The sequence below is a fragment of the Primulina tabacum genome, chromosome 3 (genome assembly GCF_025594145.1).
Source record: "Primulina tabacum isolate GXHZ01 chromosome 3, ASM2559414v2, whole genome shotgun sequence".
NCBI lineage: Eukaryota > Viridiplantae > Streptophyta > Magnoliopsida > Lamiales > Gesneriaceae > Primulina > Primulina tabacum.
In genome coordinates this window covers 2,001,960-2,024,015 of record NC_134552.1, presented here as the reverse complement: position 1 = coordinate 2,024,015, position 22,056 = coordinate 2,001,960, and the positions used below count along the sequence as shown (strand labels likewise).

Genomic DNA, 22,056 nt, shown 5'->3' with positions numbered 1-22,056 from the left:
AAACGTAATGTAATTCAATTCAAATTACATATTAAACATAAACATACAAATCTTGTATTATCTACAAGAATTCAACTAGGTTCGACTATATATCAGTGCTGAATCCTAAGTTGCTTCGAAGCCCGGATCTCCACGCTATCTAGTCCAGCCTCGTTCTCTTCTTGACCCTGATTCTATCCCACCTGTTACCATGCACACATACAAACAAGACAACAGCCGGATAACTCCGGTGAGAATTACATTCTCAGTATAAATCATGTACACATGCAATCATAAAAACAATATAAAAGCATATAACAGATATGTCTAACATGTATTCAAATCAGAATATAAATCCATATCAAGAATAAATCCTATTCTAAACATGTACCATCATCAGGAACATAATTCATCATGTACCATATTCAGGAACATAATCAACATGAATCAATATAACTATCAATTAGACTCATGACTTCACATTTAAGACTAGACTCAATCTTAGTCTAGGGATCCCGGTTTCCAGAAGTGAGCATTCCCATATCGACCAACAGTAATAGAAATGACTCCAGTTCTATCCACGTCGATAGGGTATCGATCACCAGTAATAGAAGAAATACCAATTCTATCCACATCGATATGGTATCGATCACCAGTAATAGAAGAAGCTCGTCCACATCGGTATAGTATCGATCACCAGTAATAGAAAGAACCCCGATTCTATCCACATCGATATGATATCGACCATCAGTAATAGAAGAAGTTATGATTCTATCCACATCGATACGGTACCGATCACCAGTAATAGAAGAGGCTCCGATTCTATCCACATCGATATAATATCGATCATAAGTAATAGAAGAAGTTATAATTCTATCCACATCGATAGCCAAACATCCGGTGACAGACTTTGGCACTATCGCCAATACACTATCTTGTGACATCGTGCAATGTGCCCGTGGCGATCCCACCACTATCAGGCACTTCTGTCCCAAGATTACTCGTCTAATACCTGCTGTCTATCAATCAAGAGAACAAGTATATCAATCAAATCAATACAATAAGGTGAAGTATGTGATTTAGGGAAACTCGAGCCCAAACCTCACTCGAGTTGTGCAATCCCAACTCAACATTAATTTATACATTTATCTTCTCGGTCCGACGAAGACGAAGTATCGAAGTCAACTCTGTCCATACCCAATCTGATAATGACAATCGAATAGATACAATATCAGTATATAACTTAGTTTAAAACCTGTTCTGATTAATACTCAAATCAAAACATAATCTGATCAATGCCAATCGACATATGATACCATCTCAATCAATACCGAATCTGATCAATATCAATCAACTGATGTTTCGACGGCATAACAATACAGTCTCGATAACCCCGTCAATTCCAACACCACAGATATAATACCAGAACTCATAATCACTATCGATATAACTCATAGTTTCAACGATAATATAAATCTGATATCGATTTTCAATCAAATTGACTCCAAAATTCATAACAATTCCATAATCAGTCCGTTTCTTAATCTGACTTCGATTCTATGATGTCTAACATGTCAAGAACATCATATATGACGTGTATTCAATTCCAACAACATCATAATTTCAGACGACATCAAAACGTAACAAAACTTACGCCCAGTTGTAGCTGTCGTCGCTAGGAACACGGTGTCGTACTCGGATTCAAGTTCGGACGGACGGATCCAAAATCCTCAATTTCAAATCAAAATCTTCCCTCGGCCTTTTCTCGATTTTCTTTCAAGATTTACGTTTGTATGTATATATATACACATAACTCGTGCATGATAGAAACGTGGCATGTTCTTGTTCTGCATGACTCGCGCATATGCGCGACTCCGAATGGCGCATATGCGCGAGACCTACTGGTCTCCATGCTCGGCTTCGCAACTACTGGCGCATATGCGCGCCTCAATCCGACGCATATGCGCCAAAGCTTCTGTTCCAAAACGTTGGCTTCTGGACTGCTCGCGCATATGCGCGAGACACCATTTCTCGGCGCGTGTGCCTCGGCATCTCTCGCGCATATGCGCGCCTCACCTCGGCGCATATGCGCGAGGTTCTCTGGACAAAGCATACTACAGCTCGCGCATATGCGCGCCATCACTCCGCGCATGTGCGCGGGATCTTCTGCCCAACTCGCGCACAGCTCGCGCATCACGTCGCGCATGTGCGCAAGTGGCACCTCTCTCGCACCTAATTCGTGTCTTTTCTCGTCTTTCCCAGTCCACTCCGTTCCGTCTATAATCACTTCAATTAATCAAGAAATCATCACAGATTAATCTCAGATTACGGTAAATATACCCAAATCATTTTCGATTATGGTAACCAAATTCTCGGGCCTTACAAGTACCCTCTCCGGTCTCCTGATAACCTGAAGTACCTGTCATTGTCAACATACAAAGACAACACAGCCCCCTCTGGGGTGAGCAAAGCTCAGTCTGAAGCAACCACAATATATACCACAAACATCTATACAATGATATATGATATGCAATGCATGTATGTCGTGGAGGTATCATGTCAAATGCCCATCCACTGAGCACATGTCAGAATCAATCGAATCGCTATCAAATCAATGCTCGAGCTGACATACCGGCCTCAATCAAGGATACTCGTATGAAAGCGTCGACAAAGCGCCATCAAATCCCAAATCTCAATCAATCATCGGGGCCACTAATGACTATGCTTTAAGGGTCACATAATGCCAAACATAGGATCGTGTTCACAAACCCCCAGAAGCAAATCCAATCATATCAGGGTATCCAAGGATCATAGCTCAACGTGCATGTCATGTATGCCACATAAACTCATCAAATAAGGCATATAGACATGTATTCTCAATCCAATCAATCAAAATTATATCATATAATACAGATACCTGTCGTATGTTACCCGGTCTCAACGTACCTTATTTTTCTGACGTACAAACCCGAGATGAACTAATATGATACAAGAGTCCACTCTGAAACACCAAAGAGAACATGTTTTCATGGTTATTTTCTTGAATCAACTATTTCATCCGGGAATAGATTTCCAAATCATAGTCTTATTCACACATACATATTTTTAATTACCTTAAATTTATACTCCTAATAAACAAGTATATACTCACATATTTTCATTTTATCCCACAATACCCTTTCTTTGATGGGTCCGAATCATAGTTATAAATAACTAGCAACCATCAAATCTTAAATATCAATTAATCATATTTCTTTGTCTCGAACTAAACAAATATGAACGATACAGTGGAATCAAGTAAAGATATCCAAGATAAATCATTCTTCACTGGAGTAGTGTATATAATTTCAATTTATTTATCCAAGGTACATTATCCATCCGTTCCATAATTATAGAACCTAAATCACTATTTCAAAAAATATAAGTAGCAAAACAGTAAATTACAATCTCAAAAACTAAATAAAGCTTACTTTATTTCAAAGTTTATGCTACACAACTCCCAACTTGAATAGTCACGATGGAATGGAGCTTTAGTTTGAGAAAAATACTAGAATTCCTTACTTTTTCTTCTTTTTCACCCTTCGTTTCTTTCGCTCGGTTCTTTCATGAATTATGTTATTATTATTGGTAACAATTTAAATGTATGAGTGTTGTCTTAACCGACTTAATTCTCAGTCAAATGTGCTAATTGTTTGGCACGAAAGGCATACAGCCACTTGCATGCATCCAAGAGCCTTTCATTTAATATTACAAAATTGCCCTTAAATTTAATTGACTATTTGTCAAAATATTTACAAGTTTGTCATCAAATTTTAATGAAATATTTTTCACTCTATTTACAAGTTTACCATTAAAATTAAAATGTATTATTTTCAGCTTTAATTCACTTTTGAGTTGATTTACTACTCATAATTTACGTAATTAACGTTAATTAGATCATGGCAACTCACAGAAATTTCTTGAAGCAAGATGAGAACAAATATTTTCCGGAAGTAGAGAAAGACTTAAAAGCAGGAGCTATCTTATTTAGAGATGGCCAAGAAGTCAGTAATCCCAAAAGTGGGAAGAGAGGAGGTGGAACTAAGTAGATCGACATCAGTAAGAAGAGTCTTGCAGTCGTGAGAGAAGACGATCTTTCCATCCTCAGTAAGAGAGGCATTCGCATAGATATCCAACAATGGTGCTTTGTAGATGACCGCAAGCGTCGTTTTATGGAAAAGCTGAAAACTGTCGCTTTTAGCGACGGTTATCTGCGACGGTTTTTAAAAAAGCAGTCGCTATTGGCGACGGTTTTTGAAAAAGCAGTCGCTATTGGCGACGGTTAATTAGTTCCGTCGCTAATAGCGACGGTTTTTTTAAGACCGTCGCTATGTTTCTATAGGTTCGACAACATTTTTCTCAAGCGATTTTCGCCTCTCTAGTAGTAGCGAAACTCTTTAAATTTTTCGAAGTTTCGGTTTTTTATTTTGCACTAACATTTTTTCGTATTTATTTCGTAGATTTGCTAGTCGGTTCGATCTTCCAGCGTTACGTGGAACTGCATATCTTCGCGCAAATCAGGTTTTAAAGTTTTTTTTTTACAGAAAATTTAATACATGATTTTAATTTTTGCGTAGTAGTTTATTTGTGAATTTTATGGCAGTGTTTATAAACAAATCGTCGCTTCATTAAACGACGGTTTTTTAAAAAAACCGCCGATTAATATAGCGATGGGTTTGTAAAAACCGTCGCTTAATATAACGATGGTGTGTATATAACCGTCGCTTAAATTAGCAACGATTGACATATAAACCGTCGTTAATTAGCGACGGTATTCTTCAACAAAATCGTCGCTCCGTGCGACGAGAGTTGAGAAACCGTCGCTCGTAGAAGGCGACGCTATCTCCAGTTACGGACTGCCAAATCGTCGTTAAAACCGTCGCTTTACCCTTTTCGCGACGGTTTGACCGTCGCTAATTTTTTTTTTGTAGTGCGAATCCAAACCTCTCCATAATTATTTCCAAATTTATTAAGCCGAGGTGAAAACCTTGACCCTTAATAATATTTGTCGATTTTATTTAGAATTCGGGGTTGTGATTATCGATTCTTAAATTATTTTTTTCGATTTTTTAAAAAGAGCCGGAGTTTTGAGCCTCGTCTCTCGATATTTTTCTCCGATTTTATTATGGAGCCGGGTTTTTTTAAATCATGTCCTTCAATTATTATTATTTTTTCTAAAAAGAGTCGAGGTCGTGAAATCTTCTAAGCTACCAGTGTTTCTAGCGTAACATGAAATTCCATTAATTAACTAATTTTAATTTGGTTCGGTTTTGATTTGATTAATTTATACAAAAGAACTCTTAACCGCCTTGCGGGGACTATCACTGCCAAGGGAAGCAAATACCGAACGGTAATTATTAATTTCTCACTATTTGATTCTGTCTGTGATTTTTTAAATTTCTTCAACTTTCTACATTTTGGGCCTTTTAATCATATTTTTTTGTTGAATTTATTTGGGCCTTTAAGCCCAATATCAATGCTAAGGCTCATATCTCTTTTTTTCCACTTCCTCTCTCTCTTGTTTATTGGGAAAATCAATTGAACAAGCGTTACCGATCGAGCCTGGCGCTTCTTTCTTGCGAAACCCTCCTCTCCTTTTGCAGATCGGTTCAGCATACATATTTGTCTTCGGTTTCCGGTTATCTTCCGCCGCCCTCCACTCGCACGCATTCGCACTCTGGCACGCTCAGTGATTCTCATTCTGCCTGCTTTATCACCATTTATATTTATATAATCGAGTTTGTGTTTATGTGTGTTGCTGTGTTGCTGCATTCATTATATAGTAATGGACTTGGTGGGTTTTGATTTGGGTTGTGTAAGACTTGAGCTTCAGTTGAGCTTGTGTCTGAGGTCATGAATTTTCGATCAGTTAGTTGTTATTCGACCAGTTTCCAGAATTGAGTACATATAAGATATCATATATTGGACGATCAAAAAAATTATAGTGATAAATACAAAGCTTGCTAACCGGGTCGCAAGATTTCAAACTATCATGTCAAAGCTTGAGCTTTGCGGTAGTAGGTTTCAAGGGAATGGCTCACGAGCCAACTTGGCTTATTTTATACCCGCAGTTTTGAATCATTAAAGAGCGGCCAATTTTACAAAAGGGGCTGGGTGGGGTATTGAATCATGAAGAGTCTGTTGATTATATTTTGGAATATTTCCCAAAACTATGGGTGAAATCCAAATCTCCCTGCAAAAATTTCATAAGCATCTTGTTCCTGTAACTATTTCTCAGAACAGGCTACCTAGATTTCTTGATTTTGGATATTTTTAGGTTCATTCACTGCAAATATAAGTTTTCTTTCCCTTGTTCCAGATTATTTTAGAAGTGCAATACTTCACAAGCCGGTGAAAAATTTATCGATGGTAAGTTTCAAGTTACACACAACATGCATTTACCTTTGTTGCACAGCTATGGTTTTTTGTTTATCTTTTAGCTTATTTTGTGGGGTTAATATTGTTGATATGTCTTCCACGTTCTATATTAGTATTTCGACTTTTCATTTGGGGGGTGAATGTTGGGTATTCGTCTTGATGTGGATATCATTAAAATAGTTTGTAACAACCACAGTCAGATATAAGGAAATGGTTCATGAAGCAACATGAAAAAGGTGCTGGGAGTGACAATGCATCGAAGCCAGCTAAGTCCTTGACTCCCGAAAAACCTCCTGGTGCCGATCCTCAGCCTGAAAAAGCGGTTCGAACTTTCTTCTCTGAAACTATCTTATTTCCGGTTTATAAATTGCTGATTTTAATTTTCATTTTAACTGAATTCTTATGCTAAAGAAATGCAATTATTGATTCTTCATTGCTGATTTATTTTTCGGTAAATATCCTGGAACTGTGCTTTGTTTGATGTATCTAATAATGTACTTGTATGTTAGTTAAGGATTTATGTGGTGGAAGTATGGAATAGCTGTGTTGTATTCCTCACATTTAAGAACAAGCAACACAAACTGGTGAAGCATGTTGACACAAACAAATCTATGGATTAAAGAGCCCATCAAGTTACAGATTTCATTGGATCAATATCTTGGCATCATCTTTTTTATTGATGCAGTTTATTTATTTGGTCAGGAATATGATATTGAAAAATCAGCTATCCACATTACATGTTTTCTTTTATTTTCGGATCTTAGGCACAAGGAGAAGATTTTCTTGGTAGAAGGAAAACAAGCAAATATTTTGCTAAAGATAAACAAAATGTAGAAGATGAGACGTGTGTCAAGGAAGTTTCTACAAAAAGGAAGGGTCGAGGTGATGGCGGTGTGTTGTCTAAAGAATTAAAGCCTCCACCGGAGAAAAAAATCCACAAAATTGAGATTGACGATGATGATGAAGATGGAGATTTCATCTCATCTTCCTCGAGGAAGAGTACAATGGGTACCACTCCTGGCAAGAGGAGAATTGGTTCTGTTACAAAAAGTTCTCGAAAGTTTACTGCGGAAAGTGATGACGATGATTATGCAAAAATAAAATCGAATTCAAATGCTGCTGGAAAGGGTCGTGGTGCAAAAGATTCTTCAGCCACTCCAATAAATGCAAAAAGTATGGATGTTGCTGGAAGCGAGGAAGAGGATGTCGACGATAAGGATATTAAATCTGTAAAATCTGGCGGACGAGGCCGTGGTGGAAGAGGTGTCCCAGCAAGTGCGAGAGGAAGAGGTGGTGGAGGTAGGGGTGGATTCATGAACTTTGGGGAGAGGAAAGATCCTCCTCATAAAGGAGAGAAGGTGAGAACTTAGAGAATCTTATAACCTTTTTGAAAAAAGCCACTTGTTGACAGGATTTGGTTTCTTGTTTATCAGGAAGTTCCTACAGGTGCTGCTAACTGTTTAGATGGTTCAACTTTTGTGATCAGTGGAACACTCGACAGGTAACCTGATCTTATTGGGTTTGTACTTATGGGACTTGCATGTCTGGCTCTGGCATGTGTAATCGCATACTATTTGGGACTCCATAAGTATAGACCGTAAAGCCTGTGCGAGTGAATGTGTGTGCCTTCAAGGTTGCATGTTCACAAACAGTTAATTGCACTTGTTTGTGATGTGCGCTGCTTCTCTATCTCGGATTGGTGATTCGATTATCATTGACTTAGTTAAACTTGCCTTTTCTGTGCTTTTCTTGTTCCAGTTTGGAAAGAGAAGAAGCTGAGGATTTGATCAAGCGTCACGGTGGGCGTGTTACTGGATCTGTCAGCAAAAAGACGGTGAATTGTTGACTTTTTATTGTTACTACTTATTCATGGCATGATTTTATCAGCTAATAATCGATTGTGCTCTTTGCAGAATTATCTTCTATGTGATGAAGATATTGGCGGACGGAAGTCCGAGAAGGCCAAAGAACTTGGGTTAGTAATCTGTTTTTATTTGCCATGTATTTGACATTTCTCCTTTCTTCATCAGTTTGTTGATTTTTTAAAAAATTTATCTTTCCCCAGCACCGTCTTTCTTACAGAGGATGGTTTATTTGACATGATTCGTGCATCAAATAATTCAGCAACTGCGCAAGCAACAAAGAAGACAGCGGATAAGGTTGTTCCATCTCCTACAAAGAAGAGCCTTGCAAAAGCCAGAACAATTGAGTATGTTTCCATGAACCACAATTTGATTGATCATTTACAGTGTTTTCATGAAGCTGCCGGTAGAAATTAACTTACTTTGTTGTGCATGATATCACCATACAATGTCAGACGAAAGTTAATGTTTATGTTTTCCACTGTGGGCATGAAAGTTTGAGTACTTGAGTAGATGCTTCATTTTATTCTGTTTTGATTCTGTTTCAACTTTTCAGGAAGCTAGTTTTTAAACGTAAATTTATCCTTCAGGAGTGAAAGCTGACAACCTTTGACTCTTCTTCTTTTGTTTTTGTGATTTTTACTTCTGTGCTTTCTTTAAATTAGTTTTTACTTGTTGGATTTCAATGGTTTTGCTAGAACAAGTTGGCCATATTGTTGCAAGCAAGGATGCCAAAGGTTTGACGCCTTCTGCTGTTTATTCCAAACTACCATCCACACAAAATCTGTTGCCATGGACTGAAAAATATAAGCCAAAGGTTCCTAATGATATTGTTGGGAACCAGTCATTGGTATGTATTTTTAATTCATCTTTCTTGGGAGGTGAGGGTCTGTATCTGTATGTTGTTAGTGACAATAGCATGTCGAATGCAGGTGAAACAGCTTCATGATTGGCTCGCAAATTGGAATCAACAATTCCTTAATACAGGGCAAAAAGGAAAAGGAAAGAAGCCGAATGATTCTGGTGCTAAAAAGTGTGTATTGTTGAGTGGGACGCCAGGCATTGGGAAAACAACATCTGCGAAGTTGGTTAGTCAGATGCTTGGTTTCCGTGCAATTGAGGTAGGTGTTTGTGTCAATTTATCCCTTTTGTTTTAAAGTATGGCCATACTTGTGCATAAATTGACCATGTTCATTTCCTTTAGGTTAATGCAAGTGACAGTCGTGGAAAGGCTGATGCTAAAATTCAGAAAGGAATTGGTGGAAGTACTTCTAATTCTATCAAAGAACTTGTTAGCAATGAAGGCTTGAATCCTAACATGGAACGGTCGGTTGCTACTATGCTTGCATTAGAAAGTAACTTAGGTGTACTTTAACTGTTTTTTACTGCTATTACAGTTCTCAGAACCTAAATACTGTTCTTATCATGGATGAGGTTGATGGCATGTCTGCTGGAGATAGAGGTGGAATAGCGGATCTTATTGCCAGTATCAAGATTTCAAAAATTCCTATTATATGCATCTGTAATGATCGCTATAGCCAGAAACTTAAAAGCCTAGTGAACTACTGCTTACTCCTTAGCTATCGTAAACCAACAAAGCAGCAGGTCTCTTTTGGTCTATTCATCTTATGCATGAATGTGCATGTATCACGAAAATGTATTGATTACTGTTGGAATCTTCAGTTTTATATACATGACAGACACTTTGAATCGATATTCAAACACAATCCCGTCCCCGAAGCATCAAACTCTTCACTCTTGATATTTTTTGAGTTAATTTTTTGGTAAAAACGATGACAGCCAGAACCTATTGGTGCTAGTCTTTTGAGTTTTTATTGCTGCATTCAGCGTGATAATTATTTCATTCAAGTCTTTGATGTTTATGGTAATGGCATTGATAGATGGCAAAAAGATTATCACAGATAGCAAATGCAGAACACCTCCAAGTTAATGAGGTACAATCTTTGATGAACGATTTTTTATATATTAATGCTTTAACTTTCTAAATTTTCTTATTTCCCTTTTTAAATGTTTCCATTTTTTTATATTATGCTTGTTTCATAACGTGCTTTTGAGATTGGCAGATATTTATAGGATATTGAATTTTAATTGTGCCATTAAACTCACATTTTGGCATAACCTTGAGAGTGTCGATCGATGAATGAATTATTGATATTTTTTCCATTGCACTTTTTTCTCTCTTCTTCTCCTCTGGTTCTTTTTTTTTTTGGGAGGCGGGCGAGGAGGGTGATGGAACTGAGAGATTGGAGCTTCTAGACATTCTATCTTAAATTAGAAACTATCAACTTTTGCCACAAATCATTAATCATTGCATGTCTACTTATGTTACTGGTTGAGATGCTTTACAATCATAGATTGCATTGGAGGAACTGGCAGAAAGAGTCAATGGAGATATGCGAATGGCCCTGAACCAGTTGCAGTATATGAGTCTCTCTTTGGCAGTCCTTAATTTTGATGACATCAAGCAGCGCCTTCAAAACAGTTCCAAGGATGAAGATATTTCACCCTTCACGGCTGTTGATAAGTATGACCGTCTTTAGATGTTTGGATTTCAATTGTTTGTTAGATGTTATTTTTGCTACTCTTTATGTTTTAATGTTTTTGGTCTTTTAATGGTATTTTTTGTGTGGATATAACTCCAATTGAATTCCTTTATATACGTGATTGGGGGTCAAAATGAGCGAGCTACAGGAAGTAGTTGGTAACTTGACTGCTAATTATTGGTCCCTTGCGTATGAATGCCATTTTCCCTTGTATTTCAGTGTGAGAAGGTATCATATCCATTGCCTTTTCAATCAATATGTCTAGCAAATGAGGCTGCTTCTAATGATTTGTAAGTTTCTGACTTTTGCCTGGTAGAACGATAATTTTTATGTTGTTTATACAGATTATTTGGCTTCAATGGGGGGAAGTTGCGAATGGATGAGAGAATTGACCTTAGCATGAGTGATCCTGATCTTGTCCCACTTCTTGTCCAGGTATTGCCAGATAACTATTTTCAGTGTCTACTAATTATCAAACTTTGGTAATTGGCGGAGGACAACATTTGAGAGCTAATGGATAAATGGTTGTCAAAACTTATAAGACATTGCATAAGAAGAATGCTGAAGCTGGAACGATATTTGTCTGCTGAGTGCTGATACGTCTAAAATATATTATTTTCTCTTTAGTGTGTGCTTTTCTCTACCACTGGTCTCTTCTTCCTTTTTCTCATCTTTCAAGCCACTGGATTTTGATGGAAAGATAATTCATTTGTAGTTTTCCTTCAAACAATTTTTTTCCTTCAAATAATTGCATGATCTGTGCACAATACATTTGATACTGCATAGTCACGTATGTGAGGTTGCAAAATGTTGGGGACTTTCAGGATTTGTGCCCCAAATATATTGTGATGCCTTTTATTGTGAATATTGCTGGAGTTCTGGCGAAATTATCATGGTATGTTTATCTTTTTTCCTTTCTGTTTGCATTTGCTCTGGTGACCTCAAGCTTGAACTTAAACTGAAACTCAATACACGGAATCCAATGTCGTCAATGTTGAGCTCTTAGCTTTACTTGTCTTGTTTTCAATCTATCTCGAATACTGATTTTTCTCCCAAATTCCCTCCCAATACCTGAGCTATCATTATCTTTAGTAGCTGTGCACCCAATTCCTGGTATTTAGTTGTTTTAGATGTTCAGTCAGTTGTTTATTTTGCATGAATAGAAGACAGTAGTGGAATGAATGTGCAGCATAGAAACGCAAATTTCTATAGTTTTCATTATTAATGTGTCAATCCTATGGATGAGAAATATATTTGTTCCTGCAATGGATGCATTATAATACTACTTGTGACTTGTGCCATTAACAATAAATAAATTTAACGAAAGAGCTACTACAGTATGGCCAACTGCTTATAGTTGGGGACTAATGCTTATCTGATAGTGAAAGACTAGGAGTCAACTAACTTTACACCTGGGATGAATGTTAATGTGAGCACTGTTAGTATTGTATAGCCGAATCCTTCTAGTTGGGGAGTAAGTAACGTATCTAGTACTTTACACCTGGGATGAATGTTAAAGTGAGCATCTATCTAGATTCTTATACTTTATTTTCAGGAAAATTATATCAATTATAGGCCAAGTTCATCCGGTAAAGATGATAACCAACTGAAAAGAATGAGTCTACTTGCTCGTGCTGCTGAATCTATCGCCGATGGTGATATTGTTAATGTTCAAATTCGAAGATACCGTCAGTGGCAGCTATCTCAGATTGGTTCTCTTGCATCTTGTATAATTCCGTAAGTTCTCTATGCTTGGTTCTAGGCGGGTTCTTTCCTTATTGCTGTATGTTAATAAAAGGAAGATATTTTTAATAAAATTACAGATTTTAGGAATTAGAGTAAATTATTCGATACAATAGAATAAATTAGGGGATATACAATTATTTGTTTCCATTTTCTTGTTCCCTAGTTTCTATATAACTGTGGATCTATGTAGCATGGATACCTTAAAAAAAATTGAAGTATCGGACTACGGATACGACACACAGACACCCTTGTCGGATACAACAAATTCCGCATTGTTGACTTTTTTAAGATCGACCAGTCGGACACGGCGAAGACACGTCGTGGACACGTTTCGGCAAAAAACAATTTGAATTTTTTTGGTTTTTTCCTTTTAGATCACTGCTCCGAAGATGTACATTGTATATATTTACATAAATATGTATATATTATTTCTACAATATATTTATATTTCTACAATTTTAATTTTTAATACTATATATATATGTGTGTGTGTGTGTGTGTGTGTGTATGCATGTATGTATAATATTTATATGTTTTTTTAATAATTGTTGTATCTTAGCCGTATCGTGTCTTATATTTTCAAAATTTGTCGTATCGTCGTATCCATATCGTATTCGATACATTATCTGTACACATATCCATGCAACATAGCTGTGGATGTATTACCCATGAACTATTATTTAATAAAATGAAGAGTGATTTTTCTCTCCTACAACTCTGATATTGTACGTCGTTATGATAGCTCTGATGATAATTTATTTTGTTTGAACCAGTGCAGCTCTGTTACATGGGCAACGGGAAATACTTGAGCAGGTAATATGATTCCAATTTTGGATATGAGTGCTTTTTGACCAAATAGGTTATTCTGCATAGTTAGTGTTAGTTTTATGAGTCATTCCCTTAACTTCAATCCAAAACTTCGGCGGTAACTAATATGAAGAACTTTTTAATGTTTAGAAGTAACCTGAGCTTCAAAAGTTGAATTCTTAATTTTCTTGTCATTTTTTATTGATTTGGTGTTGCATGTTTGATAAGCATCCTTTTGATATCATTCTGTCTATATGAGAACCATATTCACCCTATTGCTCAAATGTTTGTTTTGATAGTATTGAATTAATGATTCAGTGAGGGCCAGTGAGTATAACATCGGGCTCTAAACAAAAATTTGGTTTCATTTTTTGTATCGTGTTTTGAGAAACTTTTCAGCTGTTGATTTCAGCCTACCTAATCTGAAGAGTAATATCTCTGTTCTGAAGGTATGATCATTCTTATTCTTTTCACTTTTTCAGGGAGAACGCAATTTCAATAGATTTGGTGGATGGCTGGGAAAAAATTCTACCGCAAGGAAGAATTACAGACTTTTAGAGGACCTGCATGTTCATCTTCTTTCATCTCGTGAATCTAATTTAGGAAGGTACATTTTCTGTGTTTGTGTCATTGACTCTTCTACTGCTTTGGATCATTCTATAGTTAGGCTACGTTTCGTCTCTAGAAATCTTGGCCATCTTTTTTATTATTTCGATACCTTTTCATCCCTTCAGTTTTTTTTCCCTAAATGAAGGGTAAGGCAGCGTAGCTTGAACTCATGTGTACCTTCTTTAATTTTTCTTTCTTTGTTCTCCTTAACTATGCCGCTTTCATCATGGCAGGGCAACTTTGCGACTGGACTATCATACTCTTCTCCTGAAGCAGTTGACTCATCCTTTGAGGGTGCTACCTAAGGTTGATTTTTTTGTTCCCTTATTGGTGAAGCAAAAGGTTGATATCTTTATTTCTGAACATCCTTTATTTTGTGAAATATTTCTCAGGATGAAGCCGTTGAGAAAGTTGTCGACTTTATGGATCTGTACTCCATTAACATGGAAGACTTGGATACGATCGTCGAGTTGTCAAAATTTAAGGTCTTTCTATCATTTACTGCCTATCTCCGCCTGATATAATTGTGTTTGTGCTGCTCTGCTCACCTGGGTTACCGTGTATATGCACAAGGGGCACCCAAATCCATTGGATGGCATACAGCCTGCTGTAAAAGCTGCACTGACACGAGCTTATAACAAAGGTGGCTCATCGCGTGTGATAAAGACAGCAGATTTTATAACTCTTCCTGGAATGAAAAAGGCTCCTAAGAAGCGGGTTGCAGCAATGCTGGAACCTGTAGATGACGCCTTAGTTGAAGAAAATGCAATTGTATCTGCAGAAAATGAAGAAGAAATCCTATCAGATACTGGGGACCAAGGTATGTGTTCCGTGTTATGCAAGTGTGATGATGTATTGATTAAAGTCAATTTGATCTTTTTTTCGGAGTTGATAAAGCATACTTTTGTTTAATAACTTTGTAAAGCACATACTTTTTAAGGAAATACTTAGAGTTTTACCATGAATACTGAATGAATTTTTGTACCTATTAGGACTGTGCAGTTTGGTGGATTAGTCTTCACTATCATTTCTCATTTAAGAAATCTGCTTTTGGCCAATGTATTGTTTGTTTTAATAATCATTTCTGACTATTAATGCTTTGTTGCCTATTGTTTGTTCAGATGACTCATCTGATGATGAAAAGATGGTGGAATCAGATCTGCGGAGTCTTAATTCGAAGGGTTGGTGATACTTTTCCCAAGAAACTATATATATTGACCTGTGATCTAATATAATTTTGATGGACTATTGTATTGTTCGTTTGTTTATTTAGCAATCAAAGTGGAAATGGAGTTGAAGGGTTCTGGAAACTCAAGTGCAAAAAAGGCACCCGCCGGACGAGGGAGAGGTAAAGGAAGTGCTGGTGTTGATGCTGCAACCTCGGACCAGAAAGGAGGACGGGGCACCGGTTCTGGTTCCAAGAGAAAGAGATAAAATGTTTTGTTGTCACAATCATTTAGAACTCGTACACTGTATGCACCACCCGTTTCATTTCCCCCATTAGATGTCAAGTTCCTGTTTTAGGAGTGGGATTTTAATGAAATAGTGTAAGATGTTCTTTGCTACTTTTTTTGTTGAGCTGAATCATTTGAAAATGAAATGGATTTTTTGGCTCCCATTTTGTGTTTTTGCTCACCTTGCCTTTTCATTTGATATGTGAAGTAAATTTTGCTGATCAACACGAATTTCCACACTAAACATAACAGGGAACTATTTTATCGAAGCTTGCATACTGATGTCATCCACAAAAATGTCATGGGGAAACTACGCATCCACCCACCCCTGGCAAAAACATGCCTTTTTTAAGCTTATCAGACCACCATTGATAGATAAAGAACACAAAGTTGCAGCACACATTTCATAACATGCCACGAGGATCGATAAAAAAAAAACCTCATCCAATCAACATCTCCTGTGAGAAACTCCAGTCCGTTGTGAATGACTACTTTTGTGTCAACATTGAGACAGATATCTGCTTTCTATATATCGTGTTTGAGATTGTAGGTGTATGTGAGAAATATTGACTTCTGAAGAATATACACGTTTTGTGTGCTGCATGATATACATATATGTACAACGGGCGGCAAACAGTATGTCATATTTTGTGGTTATCTAGGTTGAGAGTAGTATTTGTTTTCTTTCAAAGAATTGGAAGCGTCTACTTTTGTTAGGATTTCTGATGTGTAAGCTAACCAAATTTTAGCTGAGGTGCAATCATTTGTCCTTTGATTTAAATTTGACTTTTTTTTTTATCATCAACTAAAGTTTTGTTAATTGTGAGTTTAATGCAAGATTAACCCCCATACCTTATATAAAGTTGAGAATACATCAAGGTCAGATCATTTCATTCTATATTTGTGAAGTGACTCATAAGTGAAATGAACCGTGTCAGGTGTCGCATGTCCCTTAACAAATGCAGTATGTGCAAAATCAATGATAGAATCCAAAATCTTGTAAATATGAGAAGCAAGATCATGAAAATGGCTTAGGCTACATTATAGCACGAGGCTCGCCTAACCCATTAACACGTGAAGCATAAGTGGTTTCTGAAGCCTCGATAATGACTCAACGATTTATCTGCTTCATGGGAGAGTTTGATGGAAAGAATTATTATATTATAAGGTAGAATTGGTTTGTGTATCGTTTTCTCCCCCTCAAGAAGTAACGTAAGTTTAAAAATTTTGATTTTGACATTAAAAACTTGGCCAAAATGTCGTATGATTTTAAATCCATTTATAGGGTGTTTACTGAAAATTTACATTTAGCGAATAACTTTCGGCTCAAACTATTACGAATTTAAGCTAATATGGCCCATTTTGTAAATCAATGTAAACGATCTACTGGATCAAACACATTTTTTCAATATCCAAATCAAGTCTACAATCGAAATCTTTGTTCATCTTCTAATTTGCACTTGAAAATATAGAATATTTAAGCGTTGAGAATTAGTACACACAATTGGTGGTAGAGTGGTGGTGATCAGCGATGAGAGCACCGGTCGGAGGTGGTGGAGAGTAGTCGGACGAGACTTGGTTGTCAAGAAATCAAGGTGGCCAAATTTTTGAAGTTTGAATAGAGAAGAAGTGTCTAACATGTAAACTTGACACACATTATTATATTTATAATTTTTATGGATCAAGTTAGAATTTTACTAAGATTCTTACTAGAGAGTTTTTACATTGTCAAACCTCTACTAGGGTTATTGTCTAATTATGACTCCTAGTAGTTAAATTTATATTAGGACTCTTCAACCTTATTAATCAAGTAATACATGATTGTGGTTTCAGCTTAATCTCAATCGATGATCAAACGTCTCTTATGTGACGAGGGTAAAAACTCGTTATCATGATGCAAAGTGAAAATTTCGAAAATCAAAATTTTCACTAATTTGTTTTTGGTAACTACCTATTTTAGAACTCCTTCACAAAGTTTAGATAGTTGCACTCTCCTAATTTAGTAGTCATGCTAACTCTCACAATTTTCAAATATGAATCCACTTATAAATATTTTATAAGCCATATATTTGATATTCATCAAAATAAATCACCAAATTCAACTCCTTGAATTTGGCTATCTCAACGGTAACACTGAAATCAATACCTGTGACCCTCAATTATTCAGAAATACAGCTAGTTATAAGTTCATAACTAGTGTGATTTGAGATAATATTTATCCATTATATGGGCTTACTCTTATTTGTCCAATTATGTGCATCAACCCTTTGATCACAAGAACTTCCTAACTCAGTTCTGATTGTATCCATCGATACATTACAAGAAAATCTAGCAACATCATCCCATGATTCACTAGGTTTCACTGATACTGTCTACAAGAACCAGTATGTTATGGTTAACATGTATTAAGGTCCTTTCAACACATATATCTCGATGGAATATGCAATCATTAGTATATCGATAGTTGCATATAAATTTGATATGCATCTTTGATTAGTGTGCAACTAGGAAAACAATTTTCCCTAAAGCACAACTCTTACTTTGGTCAGATATTCTTGCACTATTAACTCATCAGATCACATAGGAGGATATCCACACACATAAGTGAGCGGTGAATCCTCGACAATAATGCAGTGGCTCTTATGTATGTCGAACTACACTCAATCTCACCACATGGTAACCCTCACAGAGTCGGTAAACTAGTCAAAGTATAGCACCAGTACATAATGTCTTTATGTTGTCCCAGGTCAAAGGACTAAAGATGTACAACTACAACTATAGACTAATATATTCGATAAGTGATAACCACTTGGAAAGTATGAGGAAATGTTGTTCAACGACTCATAACGTGAACACTCATCTATATGATTGGATATCTTTATATACTGAAACGTCCATTACTCGTTTTTCTTTAAAATATACTTGGAAATTTTTTTCACCCATCTATTTGGCCGAACCCATACACATATATATAAATATATTTTAAAATACTTTTGCACCATTTAAAAATAAATCAACCAACTATTCATTGAAAATCCAAAAGAAAGTTATTCAAAAATAAATCGTAAAACGTCAACCAACCTAAACTAACATTGTTTCAAAAATAAACTTAACTCTAACATCCTCTCAAAAAACCCCATAAAGCATCATAAGCAATAAAATCTTAAAAGTAACTTAAATCATTAGATTATTTATAAACATAATTCATAAACATAAGTGCGGAAAACTAACGTTGGTCCTCGGGTTGTGTGCACCTTCAGTCCAGCAAGATCAACCATCAAGGCCTCCAGTAACATCAACATCATGCTCACATGCATCGATCACAACTAGTTAGTCTATTGACTCAGCAAACCTTAACCATGATAACATGCATATACATCCACATGCAACATTAAAAATACTTTTACTTAAAATAGATTTTCATGAACATGCATAAACTTAAACATTTTTCCTTACATCATATACATATCCCTTTTCATCATATACATATACGTTTTCCTTTTTATTGAATTCAGATCGTTAATTGTAACTTTCGTTTCAGCTGAAGGTCGATGGATCCATCTACGTATATGATAGTACTGGACGACGGGGATATCAGCGACAATCTCACCCATCAACTGAGCCTTGGCCTATCATATCATTATATCATGTCGATGAAAATACGATCGTCGGGCTCCCTCAGGGGCCTTCTCCCGTAAACGGGCTCCTTCTGGGGTCTTTTCCCTCACGATATCTCCAATCATATAATCGTATTAGTCACAATCACTCCACCTCCTTCAACTTTTCATATTTTCATCACTTATAAAAATTCATGCATATATAAAACATTTTTCTTTTAAACCAAGCACGCAACACGTCTTTTAGCGTTCACGTTTCATCATAAAATTTTATAAACATTTAAAATAAACATATTAACATTATTTACAGCATTCAGGGCACTGCTAGGACGTCTAACAATTTTTAGGCATAAAATGACTGTTTTACCCCTAGAAGTATAACTTTCCATATTTATCGCTAGACCTCGAAACGACGTCCCAAATCATTCCAAACTTAAGCTACTACCTTAAAACACTCCCTTAAATATTCATTAAGCTTAAAATTTAGCTTTTCGATAATTTCCTCAATTCGTTTTTAAACTTAGACGTATATCTCGGTTTTGATTCGTATTGATTCTAAACTTAACCAAACTTGAACCAAAACTTATTAACACATAACTAAACCTTTTTCAACCTAAAATAAGCCAATTAGAACCCTCGAACCAGCCTAGCTTCCTACTGAAATTTCTGGTGTTCCTATTTTCGTAAACCCTGATCCATGCCATGCATGTTTCGACCCTAGCCTTCAAGCAACTCGACCAGCCCCTCGTTGACCACCCTAGGACCATACTAGACCCCTATGGACCCTAGTGGACTGAGCGTAACGGACCTAGAAGCCCAGACCTACTGGATATTCATCGGAACTTGAGCTTTGAAATTCATCGATTGCGCCAGTAGTTCTATTCTTTTTTTTTCGGTTGCAAACCAATCTTGTAGTCATGTTAGCATGGAACATGTTTCTGGCTTTAAATTAGTTCTTTGTTCACCAATGATCCTTCCACATACTGAAAATGCTGATTCGGAAGCAACACTTGAACTTTGAATAGGTAGGACATCTCTTGCAATTGCAGCTAACACTGGATAAAGTTTAGAATTTACTTTCCACCAATCAAGAACATCGAAATTATCTGTAGTCTCAATATATTAGCTTAGATAAATTTGAATCTCCTTGTAATTGGTTGTTGTCACCGATTTTTCTTTGAACTTTTGTCGTTTCAAACTTTGAAAGAAGTTCAATGCTCCACTTTTGCTTTTATATGTCGGCACTCGGTTCATCACATTGTTCACTAGCATACAAATCAAATAATTCTTGGAGAGAATGCATGATTGACTTCTTTTGATCGTAAACATTCTTCCAAAGAAATTTAGCATAATATTCAAAAAACACGTCTAATCCTCCTTGATTTTGAGTAGGATCAAGTAATGTTGCTAAACTATGCACAATTGAGATAGTTTCCCAATATTTTAAAAATTTATTTTCTATATTTGAAACAAAATCACGCATAACAGAATCATCCCGATATTCAATAAATTTATAAAATATATTGAAAAGTAAAGATAGAAACATTGTTGAAGTATGTAGTTAACGCCAGAAAATTTCTCAGTTGCTTCTTTAAAAATTTTTAACAAAGAAACACATTTACTCAAAATATTTCAATCATCGTCAGTTAGCATTAAAGATTCTACCACAATATTATTGTAATATGGAGTAACTAAATCTTGAAAACATAATAAAGTATGAAGCAAGTAATATAAAGAACTCCATCTAGTTTCAACGGGAAGATGAAAATTTTTAAATTTAATTCCGTTTGATTCGACTAGTGTTTTCCAGTCACGTCCATATCTTCTTTCACGCAATAATTTCCCATATAATTTGAATTTTTCTATTACATTGGACGTATGCTCATCACATGCACATTTAATACATAAATTGATAATATGACATGCACATCTAACATGAAGTAAATTACCATCTAAAATTGGTTTTAATGAATCTTTAATATATTTAATTGCAAGAGTATTGGCACTCGCATTATCTAACGTGATCAACATTATTTTATTTTGTATTCCATAAATCTTAACAACATTTAAAACATATCTAGCTATAGTGTATGCGTTGTGTGACGATTCTAAATAATCTAGCGCTAAAATTCTTTTTTGCATAGTCCAAGTTTCGTCAATCCAATGACATGTAACAACAAGATAAGATTCATATTTTAAATTAGTCCAAATATCAGTTGTCAAACTAACTCTACAAGAAATATTTGAAAGATGCGATTTTAGTGTTTTTTTATATTCTTTATAAATATCAAAACAATATTTTTTAAGTGTGTACCTAGAAATATTGTGAAAACTAGATTGAATAGTACTAGTAAGTTCAACAAAACTTTCTAGTTCAGCTATTATAAAAGGTTGACAAAATTTGGTAACAAACTTTACGATGACTTTTTGATAAATTTCTTTTGTAATTGTGAAAACTTTACCACTTGAAGGATTAATTTGTTGTTGTGTTGGTTCTCTTCCGAATGGTTGTAGCATTTCAGGGTCAAGTTATGTACATTAACTAAATATTTTTTCAAAGTGCCGGTACCACCGGAACTATCACCCGTTTTGTAAGAATATCTCGTTTTGCAAATTTTACATATGGCAAAAGAGTTATTCGTACCTTGTTGTTCAATATCGAAGTGATCCCATACTTTGCTTCGCTTTGCACGGGTTGTCGTCGTGCTCGTTGACATTGTGTTGCTTGCTCAGGTAGACGATGACGTCCCTACAGCTTTGTTGTGGAGTTCCATGGCTTCTTCATCCTCGTGGTCAGGTTCGACTTCATCAAAGTCGGGGATGTATCCAAAATGTTCACCACGACCACGACCACGACCACGGTTTGAAGATGATATCATTGAAATTCGAAATATTTATATGAGTAAATTGTGAAATAGTAAATAAATAACAATAAAAAGAATATTGTTTAGACATAAAATTATAACACAATTATTGAATATATTTGGAGAAATTATAGCAA

The 22,056-nt window shown here is 35.9% G+C and overlaps 1 protein-coding gene across 1 annotated transcript; it reads left to right on the top strand.

Annotated features, from left to right (window-relative positions):
• The first annotated feature begins 5,457 nt into the window (after nucleotides 1–5,457).
• On the top strand, nucleotides 5,458–15,600 carry LOC142539241 (replication factor C subunit 1). Its single transcript, XM_075644540.1, is given in 24 exon segments — nucleotides 5,458–5,656; nucleotides 6,338–6,387; nucleotides 6,593–6,718; nucleotides 7,161–7,754; nucleotides 7,830–7,897; nucleotides 8,155–8,230; nucleotides 8,310–8,371; nucleotides 8,462–8,582; nucleotides 8,584–8,605; nucleotides 8,957–9,108; nucleotides 9,191–9,379; nucleotides 9,463–9,584; nucleotides 9,656–9,863; nucleotides 10,160–10,213; nucleotides 10,634–10,803; nucleotides 11,167–11,257; nucleotides 12,378–12,559; nucleotides 13,342–13,381; nucleotides 13,858–13,982; nucleotides 14,218–14,290; nucleotides 14,377–14,469; nucleotides 14,558–14,804; nucleotides 15,106–15,165; nucleotides 15,258–15,600. Coding segments are annotated over 23 exon segments (3,039 nt in total). The 5' UTR covers nucleotides 5,458–5,656; nucleotides 6,338–6,384; the 3' UTR covers nucleotides 15,419–15,600.
• The last annotated feature ends 6,456 nt before the right edge of the window (nucleotides 15,601–22,056 follow it).